Below are 17,887 nucleotides of genomic sequence, written 5' to 3' on the forward strand. Positions count from 1 at the left end.
TCATTCAGAAATTCTGGTGTTTTGCTCTTTAATTCAGTTACAGATGTCAGACAGGTATCATGGCTTATGCAGTGGTATCATGGATCATCAGTGTGACATTACAGTATGTACTTTTTCTAAGGAAGAAGAGGACAGTCCAAAAGAGTTGAGTTTGAGAGAACTGCTGGTGCCTGTACTATATTGATTTACTGTGCTTTAGAATATTTGAATATTTAAATTGCTTAAGTGTTTATGATCTGATAACTCAGCACTGAATTTATTTTGCTTTTCTTCTGCTTCTTTAAGTAACCAGCCTTGTTACCCTTGGTTGGAGAGTGACACTCCTGTAGTATCCACCATGGTCTGTTTGTTTACAGATTGCATCAAGCTATTGCACGAGAGCTTTAAAGGTGGGCGAAGTCTACACTGTTTTAATGTAGTGGCACTTTCTGTCCTATCAGGCCAAAAAAGACTTTTGATTTAGATGTGGGATGTGAGGTGATTTTATCTCTTACGAACCTTTAGCCAGGCTGATCACTGTAGTGGTACCAGGAGCATTTCTTTATTTCATCCTTTAAAAACACAAATACAACATAAAAGCAATGAAGTTCTACATGGGAGGAATTTTTTAGAACTTTGAATTGTTGTCTTGCAACTTTTAATGTCCTTCCTGAGGAAGGGCATGAAATCATAAGCTTCCCTAATTGTTGATTTGGAGTAAAAAAAATATGTAAAAACTTAATGTGCATTTTTTATTTTCTGTAAATTTTAGTGTAACTTCCATTTATGGTTTTTTGTCTTCAAAATTAGACTTCTGTAATCAAGCTTTCCCTGATTTTTTTTTTCTGTTGTTAATTGAGCTATTGTCTTTGAATCTAGATAAGTTGTTGCCAAGCCACCATGGGGCTCTTTGGTTACATCTAATGCATTACTGTGAATGCTGCACAGCCCCCAGAATGCCAGAGTTTATTCTCTATACTTTCCATACTGAGTTCAGAAAGCTTCCATGGAAGGAAATGCATCCAGACCATATGCTTATGGAAGAGTTCTTTAAAGTGAGTATACAGTATCTGTTGAATTAAGTTCATAGTCAGTGTTGTCATTGAAGACAACTGGAGAGCTGAAGACAGTTCTTCTAGCAAGTAAGCTTTTAAAGTTTGTAGCATTCACAACTGCTCATTTTGTGATTGATTTTTTGTAAAAGAGTGCTATTGAGTGTTAGACAAAGTTGTGTGGCGCTGTAAAGCTGGCAGTCTTTGTAATCTGACATTGCTCTATCTAATATCTCATTACATATATAGAATCATAGAATTGCTTGGGTTATATTTAATATGTATTTAGTTAGAGTTAACATATTTTACTGTTGTCATTTTGTTCTCACTTCCAAGTTGCCTGAGACAATGTAAAACTGGAGATGGGTGTGGAAATGCTCCGGGATTTACTGCTTATCTGTTTGGGATGGGTTCTTCATGCAGTTCTAAACAGGCTTTATTACAGCTAAGAGTTTGTAATAAATTAATTCTTTCTGGCTTGCAGTAGCTTGGTGTTCTGTATTGATTATCTGAGAGGCTTAGACAGTTACATGTGCAACTCCTCAGGTGAGGGGTAAAATGATGGAGAAGTACATCTATCTTCTCCTTTGCTGACATAAAATGCTGCTGTGGCTACTGAAAAATATGAAAGTATTTAATCTTACTTTGGTTTTTATATGCCTTTTTTCATTTGTCCTTCCTAGATTGAAAGAGGCAGCCCGAAGAGTTGTTTCCTATTCTTGGGTTATGTGTTATGTGAAATAAACTGGGTCAGTGTCCTCTCTGATGCCTGGAATCCTAACCCTCATCCTCAGACTCACAGCATGATTGTCTGTTTGCTGTATATGATGGTCCTGCTGGCAAAGGAGGAACAACTTACAGGCAAAGAGGTAATTTTTGGAAAGGTTCATACCTGCCTGTCTCAGAAGAATAATAATTGCTAGCAAGGGCAAGTACGATTGTGCCTCACTTGCAGAATTACTAACTCAGAAGGGGTTTTTGCATAGGTAAAATACCCCAAATAGTCTTCCAGAGATGGCCAAGACTAATTCCTTATGTGTAAAGCATTTTGTATAACTTGTGGGGAAAAGAACAAGAACTGCTTGCTGTTCATTTCAAAAAACTTCTGTTGGTGCAAACAGCTTCCTGGAGTTACAAAATAACTCTCTAGGCTTTGGAAAGAACAAGTAAGTATCTTAGTTTCATTAGTTTTTAAAAAAATCATTATTATTAAACAAAGCTACTGTGCACTTGTTTTACCTTCCATTTTTAAGTCTGGGATGCTCCATCATATAGTTTTCTTATCTCTTAAGCCAGTCTTTAGTTAAAATGTGTGTTTCCTTTTTCTTTCCCAGTTTTGGAGAGCATTACTTATAAGCACATGCAAAGCAGAAGCAGTATTAGCAAAAATTTACATATGCATATATCATACATGTGCATATATATGTGTACATGTTATGTGCACCTGTATATGGGTCTGCCTGGTTTGATTCAGGTAGTCTGCTGACATGAGTGCAGGAGCAGCTTTGACTGGTGTTTGTGCCTGTGGATAGAATGGGGAAGATCACTGAATCACGTTTATTCTGTCATAGCCAGTCACGTAAATCTCCACTGTGCCTTGCTGTTTTTTCTGAGTGGCAAACATGAATGTATAGAGGGATGGTAAGGACTCATCCACTTATGAAAAGCTTATACCTGGCTCTGTGCCTTACTGTGTGCATGTTTGTGGTATTTTCCAACCTGATCTTCAGTGCTGGTATTCCAGTACTGTACGACAAGTACTTCCAATTTCTTGTGTTAAGCACAACTCAGCAATGGGATTAGTCCCTGTGAGGTTAGGAGTAGCCCTTCATCTGGTGTAGGTTTTTTTAATTGCTGTCTAAAAGGAAAATATTTGTCTGCTTGAATATGTTTTCTGTAATTGTTCAGTTCTTAACAGAAGTGCCTTTACAAGCATTTATATTTTACTTTAAAATGCTTCCCTTCTAACTCCATATGATGTGATGACAAGTAACAATGATGTAACAACACCTTGAAGACCAGATACGTCTTTTAAGAAGCTTGGCACTGACTACTTCTGAGTTACTGGGGACAAATTACTTCATTTGTAGGTTGAGTTTTCTTGTTCCCTTGCTCTGAAGGGGAATTTGATAGTTTCTGATTTCTCAGTGCTTTTCCTATTTCCCCAGTAGTTCTGAATTCACCTGTGTATTTCTGAATTATTGGAATAGGAAAGAGAAGCATTGGGTGCTAGGATGGACTTTCCAAACCCCGGTTTTGCTAAGAGCTCTGTGTGGGTAAATCTGTCACAATCTCAGTCTGTTGCTTCTGGAGGACTCTTGCAAAAGGACTGGGTAATCTTCAAGAAGGCCATTTCACATCTGCCAGGTTTTCTCTAATTGCAGTGTCTTCCATTGTCTATTTCCTCTGAGGCATTACAAGATGCTGTGTCAAGATGCCACCAGCAGCCTTTGATCAACATTGTATTCCACTTTAGGAAAATTACCAGAGTTCACATGCTTTGACCTGAATATATTTGCTTGTCAGAAGTTTCTAAAGCTTCAAAAGATACCTGTTTGTACATCGTGTGAGTCAGCTTCAGGAATTCCCTCGTAGCCTCCCGCAGTGTGTTAAACTGACACAGCCCATCACTTGTCTTTTCCCTCCCAGGAGGCTCCTGTGACACCTTGACCTAAGCCTCAAACTTTCTCAGCCCTATGTTCCAGTGTATGAGAAACTTGAGAAGTACTTGATATACCAGAGTCACATTCTTGTTGATGTAGTCTAATTTGGGTTAGTTCTGGATTGTTACAATCTCTAGGTTGTGTGTCAGCACAACTCCAGTATTTGGGCATTATATAATGTGGAATTCTGGTGCTTCTCAGTGTCTAGGGTGGCCCCTTTTACATTGCAGATGTGTATGAACCCATGAGAGGAGGATGATAAATGAAGCTATACTCTCTGCTGCTTATAGAGAGCTGTGTACTTGCACTGCCAGTGTGAGTTGTGGACACTGTAGGCTGCTGTACAGTTCAGGATGGTATTTATGAAAATAAGCACTTGAGAAGGACCCCAGGTTGGAAGATGTTTCACTGAGGAAAATTGAGGGACATGGCTTCTCGCCGTGGTTCAACTGTGGACTTAGGTTTTTTAAAATTACTTTTAATGCCTTTTTTAAACCTCTGCTGAAGTGACTTTATCTTGTAGGTCTTCGTTTCTTTCTGGCTCTTTACATGTTAAATTTTAATGTCGCTCACTGACTTTTGAGCTTCGTTAGAGCTGCAGCAGCAGCCTGGGTACTCTTATGTATGGACTGGCTTTCTGCTTGCATAAGGAGCCAGACTCCCAGTGGTCATCTGTTTCTGTTGGGTTTCTGCTCCATCTCCTTCGAATTTTGGAGTCTGGGCTTCCTTCTGGTACTGAGTACTGTGAATGTTAATTTTAAACACTGAAGAAGGTTGAGCTTAGACAAGTGTCTTTAAATCTTCAGGAATCACCACTCATGAATCTTCTTGGACAGACCAGCTCACTACCTTGGCAGCTTGTGGGAATTTCGTCTTACCAAAGTATCATCAGCTACTGCAACAGTCACTACCCTCCCTCTGTTATCCTTGCTAAGGATGCTGCAGCTGAACTGATCGTGAAGCTCCTGAAAATCTCAGCAGGCTTTGGTGCATCTTCAGACAGTCACATCCACCTTGTAAGTTGAACTGGATTTGCAGTGTCTCTGAGCTATTCTTGTCATTTACGTGTTCTGCTTTTGTATATTATAGAGCGTGGAAAGAGTTCTAGGCATGATCTTTTTTTCCTAATTTATTTAAATTTCATTTAACAGGATGCAACACTGAAGTGCCGAGCATACATTCGCCAGGTGGTTCAGTTTCTCAGCATCTTAGAACAAAGTGGAAAGATTACTCTTGCAGTTCTGGAACAAGAAATGTCTAAGTTGCTAGATGACGTTGTCATCTTTAATCCTCCAGGTTTGTGTTAAAGAAGTGGCAAACTACTTTAAAGCTGTCAAGATCCCTTATTCTACTGCATGGCTTGTTGAACACTGTGACTGTGTAATTACTTGCATTACTCTAGTGTCTTCTTTTTCCGCAGCAGGGCATGTTGCCTTGATGTATATATAGGTGGTATATTAGCACAACACATAAATATGAATGTTAGCCTATAGAGCTGTTAAAAGTGACAGAACCAAAACTAGAAACAGGGGTTATGTTGTGAGAAAAAAATTGACCAATATACAGGAGCTTAACGGAGTCTATTTTGTGTTCTCTAGTTTTTTAATATTTTTTTTTAATTTTATTTGCCTCTTTATTAAAAGGAAGGATGACACAATTACTCTCAGTGTCCCTCAGGGGTGGGATTCTAGAAAAGAGTTCCAACCTGTTGTGCAGTTTAGAAAACTGACTGTTGAAGTAGGAGGATGGTATTGATGTACACCAGTAGTATGGTGTGTCCACACTTACGGCATTTGTATCCGTCTCATTTCTATTACTAATACCAGCCCGAGTTTCCTCTGTCAAACCAAAACTTCAGGTGAAATCAGCTGTCTTGCTGTACTACACAGCAAGTCAGAAGTCGTGTCTCTTCCTGTCCATTATTCATACGGCTGTGCTAGCAAGAGTGAACAGGAAGTGTCTGAAAGTCTGTGAGAGTGAGAACTGTCTCTTTCACTACTTGTATTGCTACTTAGAGAAGCTCTGTAGGATACCCCCATAATCAGTAAAATTCTTTGTGACTTGAAGAGAAGTGAAGGCTTGCTGTTGCTGCTGATGCTTCTTGCAGCTGAGATACTCTGGACGAGACAGGAGCTCTAGTGTAAGAGGTACAGATCTGTTTCATGAATCCCTGCACAAGCTTCTATGTGTTTAAGGGCTGAAAGAGAGAATGCTCTGTCTTGCTCAGCCAGACTGTGCAGTGCAGGAGGGTCACTGGTGCAGTGGCACAAAAGCCGTGGTGTGTGTAAGATTTAGCTTCTCTGTGAGGTATGAAGGAGGCCGGCAGAAGTTTTTGGAAGAGGCTCTGGGGCACCTCCTTGAGGCCAAGAGAACCATTTCAGTACATAGACACTGGAACCCAAATTCAGCTTCTCCACTGAACACTTTCTCTAGGTACTGGGAAAACCCCCTTGCTCATTACACACCTCAATTCCCTGCCTGCATTTACAAAATGGCAGTAAGACCCCCATTCCTTGCAGTTTCTTCCCTTTTCGAGGTAGTTCATCATTCATTAGACAGAGAGACCCCTAATAAAGCCACACAGCAGAGTACACTGGAGCCCATCTTTCACGTAGGGTCTTTTACTAAGACTACAGTGCAAATAAATTGAATGATAAAGCATGTTTACAGTCTCCAAGATGAACTCTGGTATAAAATAACATTTTAAAGCACAGCTTAGAGTGAAACAAACAAGATTTTAGATTATTCAACTTAAGATATAACAGACACGAGCCCTAAAATGTTACAATCCCCTCATGCTTTTCAGGATTTCCTGCTAATCCCAGTGTTCAGTCCCATATCTTTCTGAAACTATCTGACTTTCAGATATGGACCTGCAAATGCGTCACATGGCCCTCAGCAGCCTCTTCACAGAAACACTGATGATGATGAACAATTCTAGAGTGACAACTGCTGAGTCTCTACGAGGGAGCTTGCGAAAGTGGGTTGACAGCAAAGTGCACGGGTTGCTGGCAATGCCTCTCCTCACAGCAGCATGTCAGAGCCTGGCCTCTGTGCGGCACATGGCAGAGACAACAGAAGCCTGTATCACTGCTTACTTCAGTGAAGGTGGGAGCCTGTCTTCTACTGCTGCTTGTCTCGAAAAGTTTGATTAGTCTTGGATGCCCATGGAATACAAATCATCTGGAATACTTAGAGCTTCACTCTATGTAGCACTGGAACTGGGTTTTAATCTGGTTTCCGTAATCAAAGCCACTTTCTTTGGATCTGATGGCTCCCAAAGCTGGATAGAGAGAAGTTAAACCATCGTGGTTTGAGTTTTGCAACTGCTCTAATTGTGTTTTCTTAAGAACCATACCTGTCTCTCTGAAAATCAGTTTGCTCTGTGTAATAGTTGCCATTTTTCCAGCTAAAGGAGAAGACCTTTTAGAAACAAGGAATCATCCCAAGAGAACAAAACAAGTATTTTTCCCCTCCTCTAGTGTTCTACAGGCTAATTTAAGAAGAAACCAGTCTTGATCGGTAAAATTCTGAGAGTTTTTTTGATGTGATTCCCCACTCCCTTCCTGCTTATGTAATCCTTGTGGAACCGCATTTTGGTTTCTTCCACATTTTGTGTGATCAGATTTCAGTACACCTGAAGGAAAGATTTAAAATTCCATTGTTAAAATTCCTGAATTTAATCCTGACTGAATGCTGGGAAAGTATCTTGCCTTGGCCTCGAGGAGGTGCCACATGATAGTGGACTTTTTCTTTTGTCTCCATCAGAGTAGCATGGCGAGCTGATTACCTGGAAAATAGCTAAACCAGCCCAAATTCTGTGTTACAGGAATACAGTGCTGCTTTCTCACGCACTCTTTGTTCTGTTCTTTTGTTTTATTTACAGATTCTCCTCACCACCAGGATTTAGGCTGGGGCCCTATACTTGCCTCCCTCCAGGTTCCTGAGCTAACCATGGAAGAATTCCTACAGGAGTGTCTGTCTTTAGGAAGCTACTTGACCCTATATGTCTACCTGCTGCAGTGCCTAAACACTGATCAGACTCTTACCAATGAAATGAAGATCCTGCTAACCATCAGCAAATGGCTGGAACAAGTGTACCCAAGGTAGAAAACTCAAGGCTTCTGAATATACTTTAACTTTTAATTAGGCTGTCGTTGTAGAGGCAGTATAATTAGGTAGCCAGGTTAATTAGGTTATTTTTACCATGCTGCTGAATGAAATGGCAAGTCCTTCTATATCCACTCTTACGGAGTCTATCCAACCTCAGTTGTTGTGGTTAAACAGGAGAAGGAATTTTACTTGAACACTTCTCGTGCAGTTTGAGTCAGTTTTCAGTCAGAGAAACTTGATTTCAATGGCAGCCTGAATTTGCGCTGAATTAAAATGACTTTAAGCAAACTCTGAATCACTGTGGGTTTCACTTCCCATAATGTCCACTAAGTGAGATGTGTTACGTGCTAAATACTCAGTTTGGCTCTGAGACCTCGTGATCAGAACTGCTTAATGGGGGACTGTACAGCAGAACTGAACAACATCTGGACTCAGTGAATCAGAGTTAGGGACCTGTAAAACAACTTGCTAGATAACAGGTTTCTGGGGCGGAAGGATGAATAGCTTTGGGGTTATAATAATAATACCTTGTACTTAAAGTATGTAACAACTGTATCTACAGTTGCTGCTGAAATTGCCAGAATTTGGTGAATATTTTTTCATATTAATGTTGCTAATATTAATGTTTGCTGTGAAGGAATACTTTGGGAAAATATACATTCCTACTATTTCTGGAAATCCAAAGAATCCCTTCACTGTTCTAGGTACCATAGTAATTCGATTGCCAAAGTGTGAAGGAGGCAGCAAAGCCACTGTACACAGCAAATTAAACCTTGCTGTAAACATCAAAGCTGAGGGTGCCTGGGGTGGGAAATCACTGGGTGAAGTAATGTGAAGATAGTCTGATGCAGGAAACTCGTGCTGATGCTTTATGTGGAAAATCTGAGCTTGTCAACTTAAACTGCAGACTGTTTTGGAAAGAATAAAAATATCATGGGGGGAACTTTACTTTGTGCTTTGCTTAACAAAAATCTTCAGTTTCCTTTTCTGCATGATCATATCAAAAGTCTAAATTGTGGAAACAATAGCTAGTGCTTCCTAAAATGTTTTATTGGTAAGTAGAGAAAAGAGGGTAGAGATACAGCTTCATTCCTTTTATGCCAAGTCTTAGACAAGTTTAAATCCACTTATGGCTGCAATATAATCTATTCTAAATTGTAAAACTTTAAAGGAAGCATTGTTCTTTGTCCTTTTATAAACCCTTAAAATGTGCTAGCTGATGTGCGCATCATATCCATAGCAACAGCAGTTACAGCAGTATAGTGTTTGGTGGTAGTATAGTTATGCTGTTTTCATATAGTAACTGTCTATAATAAGTTTTATATATATATATATAATAAGTAACTATAATAAGCTGTCATTAGTTAACCATCTGGGTTCTTCATGAGCATAATGGGGAGAGATGCAAACTTCTTAACCAATGCATCTGACTTTTTTATTCATATTTTGTTTTATTTTATTCTTTAAATCTTACCTAAAGCTCAGCAAAGGAAGAGGCAAAGTTGTTTCTTTGGTGGCATAAAGCCATGCAGCTAGCCTTGATTCAGATGGAGCAGGATGACACTGTTCTGATTGAATCTGTCATTCAGACACTGCTGTCAATCCAGGGCAGGCAGAGTCAGCTGGCTGAAGAGAGACTGGCTTCCGGAATACTTGGTGCTATCGGGCTAGGCAGGAGGTCTCCTTTGTCACCCAGGTAAGGGCTGAAGGTAAATCAATTGATTTGAGTCATCATGTTAAAAAACTGCAGCCTGGATCCAGACTGCACAGTACAATGTCAAAAGACGTTCTGAATGCATGCTGTGCCCAAATCTATGAAGTTGTTTGGGCCCATCACAGAAAAAAAGGTACACGTGTTTTAAACTTGTTAGGAAGTGAATATGAACTTCTGCAAAGTTTGCAGTGGAAATGGAAGGAAAATGCAGTGTTTTGTGATTCTGGCTTAATGTCCATCTCAGCAAAGTTTACAGAGAGACTGTTTATTAGAGGAAGATACTTCCACCTCATCTGTAGAAGATAATTTGAATTGTCCTCACAAGAATTTTATATGATCATATGCACATTGCCTTTTCCATCTTACCCTGGAGGTGTTTGAAATCTTAAGAGAAACTCAAAGAATTATGTGCTTGTCTGTTACTCACTTTACCTTCTAAAGAGAGGCACCAAGTTTGGTTATTAGGTATTAAGATCAAGTTCACCTTAGAAAGAATGCTACAAAAAAATACTTAAAATGTTTGTGGAACATCAGTTCAACACAGTACCTAAAGATAACACTTTATTTATAAAAACCTTCTGTGATGCAGTCTTGTTGAAAGTGCCCTGAAATCTTAGTCTTGTTAACTCTGTTTTGGGTGATAAGAATGTTTCAAAGGCTGAGAAGTGAAGAAGTATTTTAGATCTGACCTGAGGTCTTTAGTTAATCTTGGTATAGATACAATATTTCATATGTATGGTATTTTATTGTCCTCTAGTATGTATAAGATCCTATTATGTATATATTAAAGTGATGCATTTATTTCTAATGCATTTAGAAAAAGGTTCTCTAAAGCCATTACTGTGTTTCTCAAAGAGATGCCTCATGGGATAGAACTTCAGTTTGTCTGCTGTTGGAGGACTTGCAAATTTGATACCACCTTCTCTCTCTGTCCTTTCCCTATACAAGGTTTCGGGTGGTTGTCCGCAGTTTGTCAGCCTTCCTCCTGGTGCAGATTCCTGCAGAGGGTCAAGTCCGCCTGAAAGCAGGGTCAGAGCCAAAGCTGTCGCTGAAGGCCCAGCAGGTAGTGTGTGCCAGTTGCTGGCTTATTGACATGCCTTCTTTGTGTGCTTGCTCAGCTTGTGGGTTAAAGCTTGTAAGAGTCACTACAAGCATTCCTTCAAGCTAAATCATGCTCTCAGCTTGTTAATTTTGTTTGACACTGAATGCCCTCAGTCTTTCTTTGCTACTGCTTTTCTCCTGGCTCTAAATTCTGAATTTCAGAAACAGGTTGTGGCTTCCATTTATTGTCTCAGGGAAGGGGGTGTATCGTGAGCTTTTTGTGTGTTGTGTGTTGTTTTGCCATACATCAAAACATCATCTTGGAATTTGCTAGAGACGAGGCCAGCTGCAGCATAGACCAGGTGATGATGTGAGTTTGCTTAACTCTGGTAGCGGGACTGTGTGTCTGAGCCTTAAGCTTAAGTGATCCTAGGTAAAACTGTTTATACAGCATTGTGTATTAATATGAAGGCATCATTTTCTAGTCTTACATGCTGTAAAGATGCAGGTGAACTTACTGTGTCTGTAAACAGAACATTTGGAGCATAGCACATGGAAGGAATTCAAAGCAAACAGGAAAAAACAATGCTGCTGTGATTGCACTGCTTGTGAGTGATAAAGCGGAGCTACGTTCACACTAACATTTGTTTATATGAGATCAGGGCTTAAAAGCCCTGTGACAAATAAACATTATTTCTTTAGCATGTGCACTCACCGTGTTGTTGTATCACTAAGTGCATGAGAAGAGGAAGGAGGAGTTGATTAGAAACCAAAGCAAAGTAACATACTTGGTACAACTTGTCTTCTCTCAGAAATTCATGAACCTTGTCCAGACATATTTCCAATGTTTCCCCGGACTGGTACTGCCAGCATAGGCTCTTTTACATACAATTTCTAACTTGGCATTGTCTCTGAAATATTATTAATGGGAGCAAAACAATACTTTCATGAAAGTAAGATGTTCAGAAGAAGCGAACAGTTAAGTGTGTTGCAGTTTGTACTTTGGTGCAATTTCCTTAAAACTGTGTCTTTGAGTTCATGAAGTAAATATTTGACAGTATATTTAATAATACATATTTAGTAACAATAGTATATTAGTAATATATCTAGTAATAATAGTAATATATTTAGTAATAATAGTATATTTAGTAATATTTGACAGGTTATAGTTCCTAACAAGCCCTGATTGAACAGTTGTATTGATTTCAGGGAGTGAACAGCTTGAAAAACGTGAGTTGATTTGAAACACTTCTATGTGCTCGCATTTTACAAATGTTGTGTTATGAATACTCCAGGTTCTCTGGCACATAAGGATCTTCTAGTAGAATTCTGCATACAGTGGCTTACAAACTGGTTTGTTGTGGACCAAAGTAGTCACAGCTAACAGAATTTTCCCTTGTATCTATAGGCACTGAGTGTTCTTGGATCTATGGCCTCAAACAAACAATATATGGATTATCAAGAGCAGCTCTCCCAGGCTTCTCTGTTCATCAAGCATCCAGAACATTGTCTTCGAGATTGCAATAATCTTCTGGCTCTCCTTATTAACACTCTGTATCCAGAAGTGCGTTATTTGGATAGCATACGGTAGCAGCGCTGAGCTCACAGAGTCATCATACAGTCATGGAATCAGCTGGGTTGGAAGTGACCTTGAAGAGCAAGTCCAGCCATTACCCCAGGACTGCCAAGGCTACCATTAAACCACATGACCACATCTGCACGGTTTGTGAACACTTCCAAGGATGGTTCCCAGGGCACTTCCTACTGCCCTGGGAAGCCTCTTCCAATGCCTGATTGGCCTCTCTGTGAAGGAATTTTCCCAAGTATCCAGTCTAAACCTCCCCTGGCTCAGCTTGAGGCTGTGACCTCTTGTCCCATCATCCAATGTTAATTATTCTGGTTTACATAGAATGTTGTTATTGTACAAGTAATTTTTACCTTCCACTTTTAATCAAGTCAGAAATGTGAATGGGAACTGGATACTGGCAATTTTTCACATTTTCAGTGTTTTCTTTTTTTTGATTTGTTGGCCTGTGGAATTGCTTAGTTTTTGTTGACTGAAAACACTTGAATATCTTCCTGTGTATGGTGCAGGAGGATACGTGAGTATAGGTGTACAAATCATTAGCCAGCAAAGCTTATCCTGTGGCATCTTAAGTTTTTGCTTTGTGCTTTTTATTTTCCAGCATGCCATCACTCAGGCCAGTTCAAAGTGAGTGAAGTATTGTGTATGAAAGAGGTTTTGACTTTCTTAACCAGTCTAACTTAATCTTATGTGAGTGTGTCTGGAGACTTGTGAAATCTCTGTATTTGGAAAAAATAGTATTTTAAATTTTGAATTTTTTTCCTTGCTATCCCACAGAAGTCTGTAGTTGGAAGGCATGCTTACAATCTTTTCTCACTTCTGTAAATACAAACTAAAAAAAGAACTTTGGGTTTTCCTATTTTCTAAATACTAGTGAATATGCATATATATTACTTGATTAAATGCAGGTAACTTCTAGCCAAATTCTTTTTAAGTCAGGGGATTTAAATGCTGAGACACATCTTCTGGATCTCCAGTGTCTGGCAGGGGATCATTCAGTTATGTTTTTGCTAGAAAGGATTCCTTAATCCTGAAAGTCTGGTTGTTTAGGAAATGCTGATTTAGCAGGTGGACACCCACCACGTAAGTTTATGTTCTGGCAGAACACTGTGAAAAGGTTTTTTTGAAGTTGGTGATCACTTGTTTCAAATTCTGTTGCCAAAGCATGAACCATGAGTCTGTAAATCTGCTGTTTCAGCTGAATAATGGCTGTTTTTGTTGCCTTGTCTGATCATAAGATGCACTTTTGTTCAGGGAAAGCAGAAGGTGAGTGTCCCCACTTGCTTGTCAATTGTCCCTTTCATTACTGATCTATTTGAGGTAACCCATGATCCTGCAGTCCCAATCCATACACCTCTACGAAGGAGCGCTGACTGCCTCTTCTCTTCCTCCATTAATTGTGCCTTTATGTTTATGACACGATTACACATGGTACTTGGTACGTGTATCATGTTGGTACATGTTTATAACATGGTACACATGGTTAAAATGTTAGTTCTGGTCACTAGGGGAAGGAAGTGTGCTACCTACTGTCTGGTCAGTAATGCTTTGAAGTGTTGCTGTTGTTCTGGTGTTCTTGGAGAAGAAAACACCTTTTTTTTTTATTTACAGATTCTGCTAACTGTGCCAGCTGGGTCATTAAATCACCTTTATCTTAATGTGGTCTTAGAGTTCTTTGCTCTATCTACGAGCCTATACATATGTACATCCCTCTGTATATTAACCAGATAGCAATGCAGCATGGTTTTTAACAGACTCTTTTGAAAAATTCATGTCTGGAAGAATACATTCTGCTGCTTTCCCACCCCCTCCCCAAAGACTTAAAATAACTGGTTTTATTAGATTTAATGTTACTGATCAGTTGCATAAAAATGTGAAAAAGTCAGAAATATATATGTTTGACATGCACTTTGCAAATGAGATGTTGTTTCAGCTGTTGAGTTTTTACAAATGTTGTATTTATAATATGCTATATCTGCAAAAACCATGCAAAATAAAAATGAAAAGTCAAGTAATTTGTGACAAGCACTATGATATATTCAACTTGCTGGAAGAATTCAAGTTAGGTAATAATTGTTCTTTGAGAGGAAGGTATGATGTGGAATGCCAGCTCAGTTGATGAAGGTCTGGAGACTATTCGCTTTGACATTCTGGAGTTGATGTGTGTGACACAACAGCCTGGTTTTGTGCCGAGAGGCCAGGAGAAATTTCATTTATGTAATGGCAGAAATAATGCTTCTCTGTCCTGGCAAAATCCCTCAAACCTCTGTAGTAATGTGACTGTAGGGCTATGCACTCTTTCTGTTCTTTCAGCGCTCACAACTGACCCAGGCTGGAATTTGGTATTTATCCCAAATGAGGGAAAGCTTGAATGTGTGAAGGGAAGTGGGAGAAAACTCTTGCCTCCAGTGCTGGTGTCCTCCAGTGCTGGTGATACAGCAGTTTTGCTGAGGGCTTTGCTGATGAGAAGGACTGAAAGCAAGATGTTGCTGCTGTCAGCAAACACTGCTGACACACCATCATGTCCATTTGTTACCACTATTGTAACAACTCCCTGAATAACTTAGTGCTTAAAAAGAGAGGCTTTGGACAAGGGCCTGTAGGGACAGGACAAGGAGGAATAGCTTTAACCTGCCAGAGGGGAGACTGAGATGAGCTCTTACACAGAAGTTCTTCCCTGTGAAGGTGCTGGGGTGCTGGCACAGGGTGCCCAGAGGAGCTGTGGCTGCCTCATCCCTGGCAGTGTTCAATGCCAGGTTGGACGAGGCTTAGAGCAATCTGCTATAGTGGAAGGCGTCCCTGCATGTGGCAGGTGGTTGGAACTGGTTGAGCTTTAAGGTCCCTTCCAACACAAACCAGTCTGTGTATCTATGAAAAGTAACAGAAAATATACTGTTGCCTTTTTTTTGCCATTTCTTGATTGGATAATTCTGATTAAAATTGTTTGTTTATCATGGCTAAAGTACTCTAAATAATACTATGGTGATCACCAAGAATTATGGAGAATTCCCCGTGAGCTACTGCTTTTGCTGTATGTGTCACACCAAACCAGTCTTCTGGCTTCTTAGTGACCATGGTAGTGGAAGAAATCTGAACCTATGCTTTCCTGGAGTACAGGGGAGCATTTTTGTTAAGTAACAGATCCACTGGCAGTTCTCTGTTGCAAATACGAACACCAGATCCTAGGGTTTTATTCTCCCTAAGTAATAGTGGTGCCCAAGTAAATGGTGCCCAAAAGATTGATGACTTGTTTCTTCTTGTTCTACTGGAAAGATTTTAATGTTCTCGGTACTTCACACCCTCCCTTCTACCCTAAACTGCAGGGTTTTGTTCACATCAGGTCTTGTTCACATCATAAATGTAACTAGGTAATATCAGAAGGAGAACAGTTTTGTGTTGATTTTAGCACTGTAGATTGCAGTGGAAGGAGATGAAATTGGAATGTCAGCTTAAAGCGTGCCTTTTGGATAATTGGTGCAGTTTAGTTGAGGAATGAATATCTCTTCTGTCCCTCACAGCAGATGTTGCATTGGTTTGGATTGTTGCCTGTGGACTGCAGCTTAAGTATAAATTAAGAAAATTGAGGACAAATGGGGAAATGGACCTAACAGCTGAATGTGGCATTAATTTAAGGCAGTGGAGTGGAAAACCAGAAGCCTAACAGCAAGACACATGAGACATTACTCCTAGGCAGTGTGACTCCACAGCATCCCACAGGGGCTGTGGTGGTGTAGGGATGGGAGCTGCTCAACAGAGCAATGGCCAAATCCTCCCAAACCCTGACTGTGTGTGAACTGGGAGGAAAAAGAGGATGAAATGGAACACATTTATTAGGCATCAGATAAGGACAGTACTGGAAACCTCCCGGCATGTGTCCTGCTGCATTTGGTCCCTCCTATACTGGTTTGAGTGGTGCTTTGAGTCCCTGGTGAGGACCAGGACCTGCCAACATGGGGCTTCTTCCTTACATGCCTCCTGGGCTGGTTGGGGTGTAGTGGGCACCTACCACACCATCACTTCTGTTTCCTGACCTGCCAACACTGACCTGTAAGCTGTCAGCAGGCTTATCATCCACCCCTGGACAGTGCCCTGTTGTTGCTGTTGCACTCTTACATTAAGGATAGCTCCTCATCCTCAGCTTGTCCTTCCTGAAGAGGCTGTATCCATCCACGGCAGCACTTCAGGCTTGTGAGCTGTTCCACAGCATCTCCATCATGCCAATGAGACTGTACCCCTGCAACTGTACATGGACCTCTCATTTCCTCATGCTTGTTGCCCCTATTGAGAGGCACTTGGCTGTGCTGATTTCTTAGAACAGGCATGAGAGCTTTCCCCACAACACTGTCCTGTAGGCACTTTGTTGTGCACATACACTGAAGTGGGCTCCATCCACTCCACTGCTGGCTATGAGGTCTCTCCTCTGCACCTCTCCCATACCCTTTGCTTTCCAAAGAACAGAACAGCCGGTAGTGAGATGGAAAGGTTGAGAGCAGACTCTTCCCATTGAAGATGGATTTAGATGGATGGATTGGAGGTCTCTCACTAGGAGGACCAGCAGGATTCAGGCAAACTAATTCCTCTGTTTCTCCTAGGGGTGTAGTGGGGTTCCTGTACCTGGATATCCTTATTCTCCCATTTCCTGCACTTAACGTGGGCTGTGCTCTGGAAGCCAAGTAAGTGAATGTCAAACAGTGCTTACATCTAAATTGTTGCAGCTATTCTGTGCTGTCCATTTGCTGGCAGCACACCTGTGCATCCCAGGTGGGTTTTGGGGAATGAGGTCTGATGCTTCTTATTTGGACCCCAATTGCTTGAGTTACAGAATTAGTTTTCAAGAGAAGGATCCTGTAAACCAAACCCCAACCCCATACATAGATAGAAATGGGTTCTCATTACTCTATGTCTATAAACCATAAGGGTTTATAAATCCAATTCAGTTTGTTCAACTAGTATCTCTGAGGTCTCTTCTTGTGATACCTCTGAAACTGAGCTTACTGGTCCATGACTATGCTGTCTGCTATAACTTCATTTTTCTCTTTGCATCTTTCCCTATTTTTATTAAATGTAGCTTTTCCATTGCTGGGATTTTAAAGTGGGATCTAAAAGATCGGGTTAAAGTATTTCCTTGTATTTATTATTTCTTTATTTATTTATGTATTTTCCCTTGTTATCTTCTCCAAGTAATTTAAAGTTATGCTTTCCTTTCCCAGTGAAGAGACGTGGTGGGACAGCTCGCATGACTGGAATATAGTCATGGAGGGCTATGTCCTTTTCAGGAAAGACAGGCCAGCCAGGCGGGGTGGTGGGGTTGCTCTTTATGTGCGAGAGCAGCTGCAATGTACTGAGCTCTGTCCAGGGACAGGGGACGAGCGAGTTGAGAGTCTGTGGGTGAGAATTAAGGGGCAGGCTGGCAGGGGCGACACTGTTGTGGGTGTCTGTTACAGGCCACCAGATCAGGGTGAGGAAGTTGACGAGGCCTTCTACAGGCAGCTGAGAGCGGCCTCACAGTCACAGGCCGTGGTCGTCGTGGGGGATTTTAACTTCCCTGATGTTTGCTGGAAGGACTACTCAGCAACCCAGCCACAGTCCAGGAGGTTCCTCCAGTGTATGGATGATAACTTCCTCATCCAAATGGTGGATGAGCCAACCAGGAGAGGAGCGCTGCTGGATCTCATCCTCACTAACAAGGAGGGTCTGGTCGAAGCAGTAAAGGTTGAGGGCTGCCTTGGTTGCAGCGACC

General features: G+C 40.8%; 1 protein-coding gene across 8 annotated transcripts in view; it reads left to right on the forward strand.

The window, feature by feature from the left end:
• The window catches only part of EPG5 (ectopic P-granules 5 autophagy tethering factor), a 77,688-nt gene that overhangs the window by 53,557 nt on the left and 6,244 nt on the right, over positions 1 to 17,887 (forward strand). For 5 of the 8 annotated variants that reach the window (XM_080636673.1, XM_080636675.1, XM_080636676.1 and 2 more), the window contains 10 exons: positions 286 to 389; positions 859 to 1,034; positions 1,715 to 1,900; positions 4,501 to 4,710; positions 4,846 to 4,990; positions 6,560 to 6,802; positions 7,581 to 7,800; positions 9,288 to 9,503; positions 10,470 to 10,584; positions 11,971 to 17,487. In XM_080636673.1, coding sequence (XP_080492799.1) covers positions 286 to 389; positions 859 to 1,034; positions 1,715 to 1,900; positions 4,501 to 4,710; positions 4,846 to 4,990; positions 6,560 to 6,802; positions 7,581 to 7,800; positions 9,288 to 9,503; positions 10,470 to 10,584; positions 11,971 to 12,153 — 1,798 coding nt within the window. In that variant the 3' untranslated portion in view covers positions 12,154 to 17,487. Of the gene's footprint in view, positions 1 to 285; positions 390 to 858; positions 1,035 to 1,714; positions 1,901 to 4,500; positions 4,711 to 4,845; positions 4,991 to 6,559; positions 6,803 to 7,580; positions 7,801 to 9,287; positions 9,504 to 10,469; positions 10,585 to 11,970; positions 17,488 to 17,887 lie in introns of those variants that run through there. The other 3 variants (XR_013958665.1, XM_080636677.1, XM_080636678.1) reach the window with 3 other exon arrangements.

This window comes from Psittacula echo (assembly GCF_963264785.1).
Source record: "Psittacula echo genome assembly, chromosome: Z".
Classification (NCBI taxonomy): Eukaryota; Metazoa; Chordata; class Aves; order Psittaciformes; family Psittacidae; genus Psittacula; species Psittacula echo.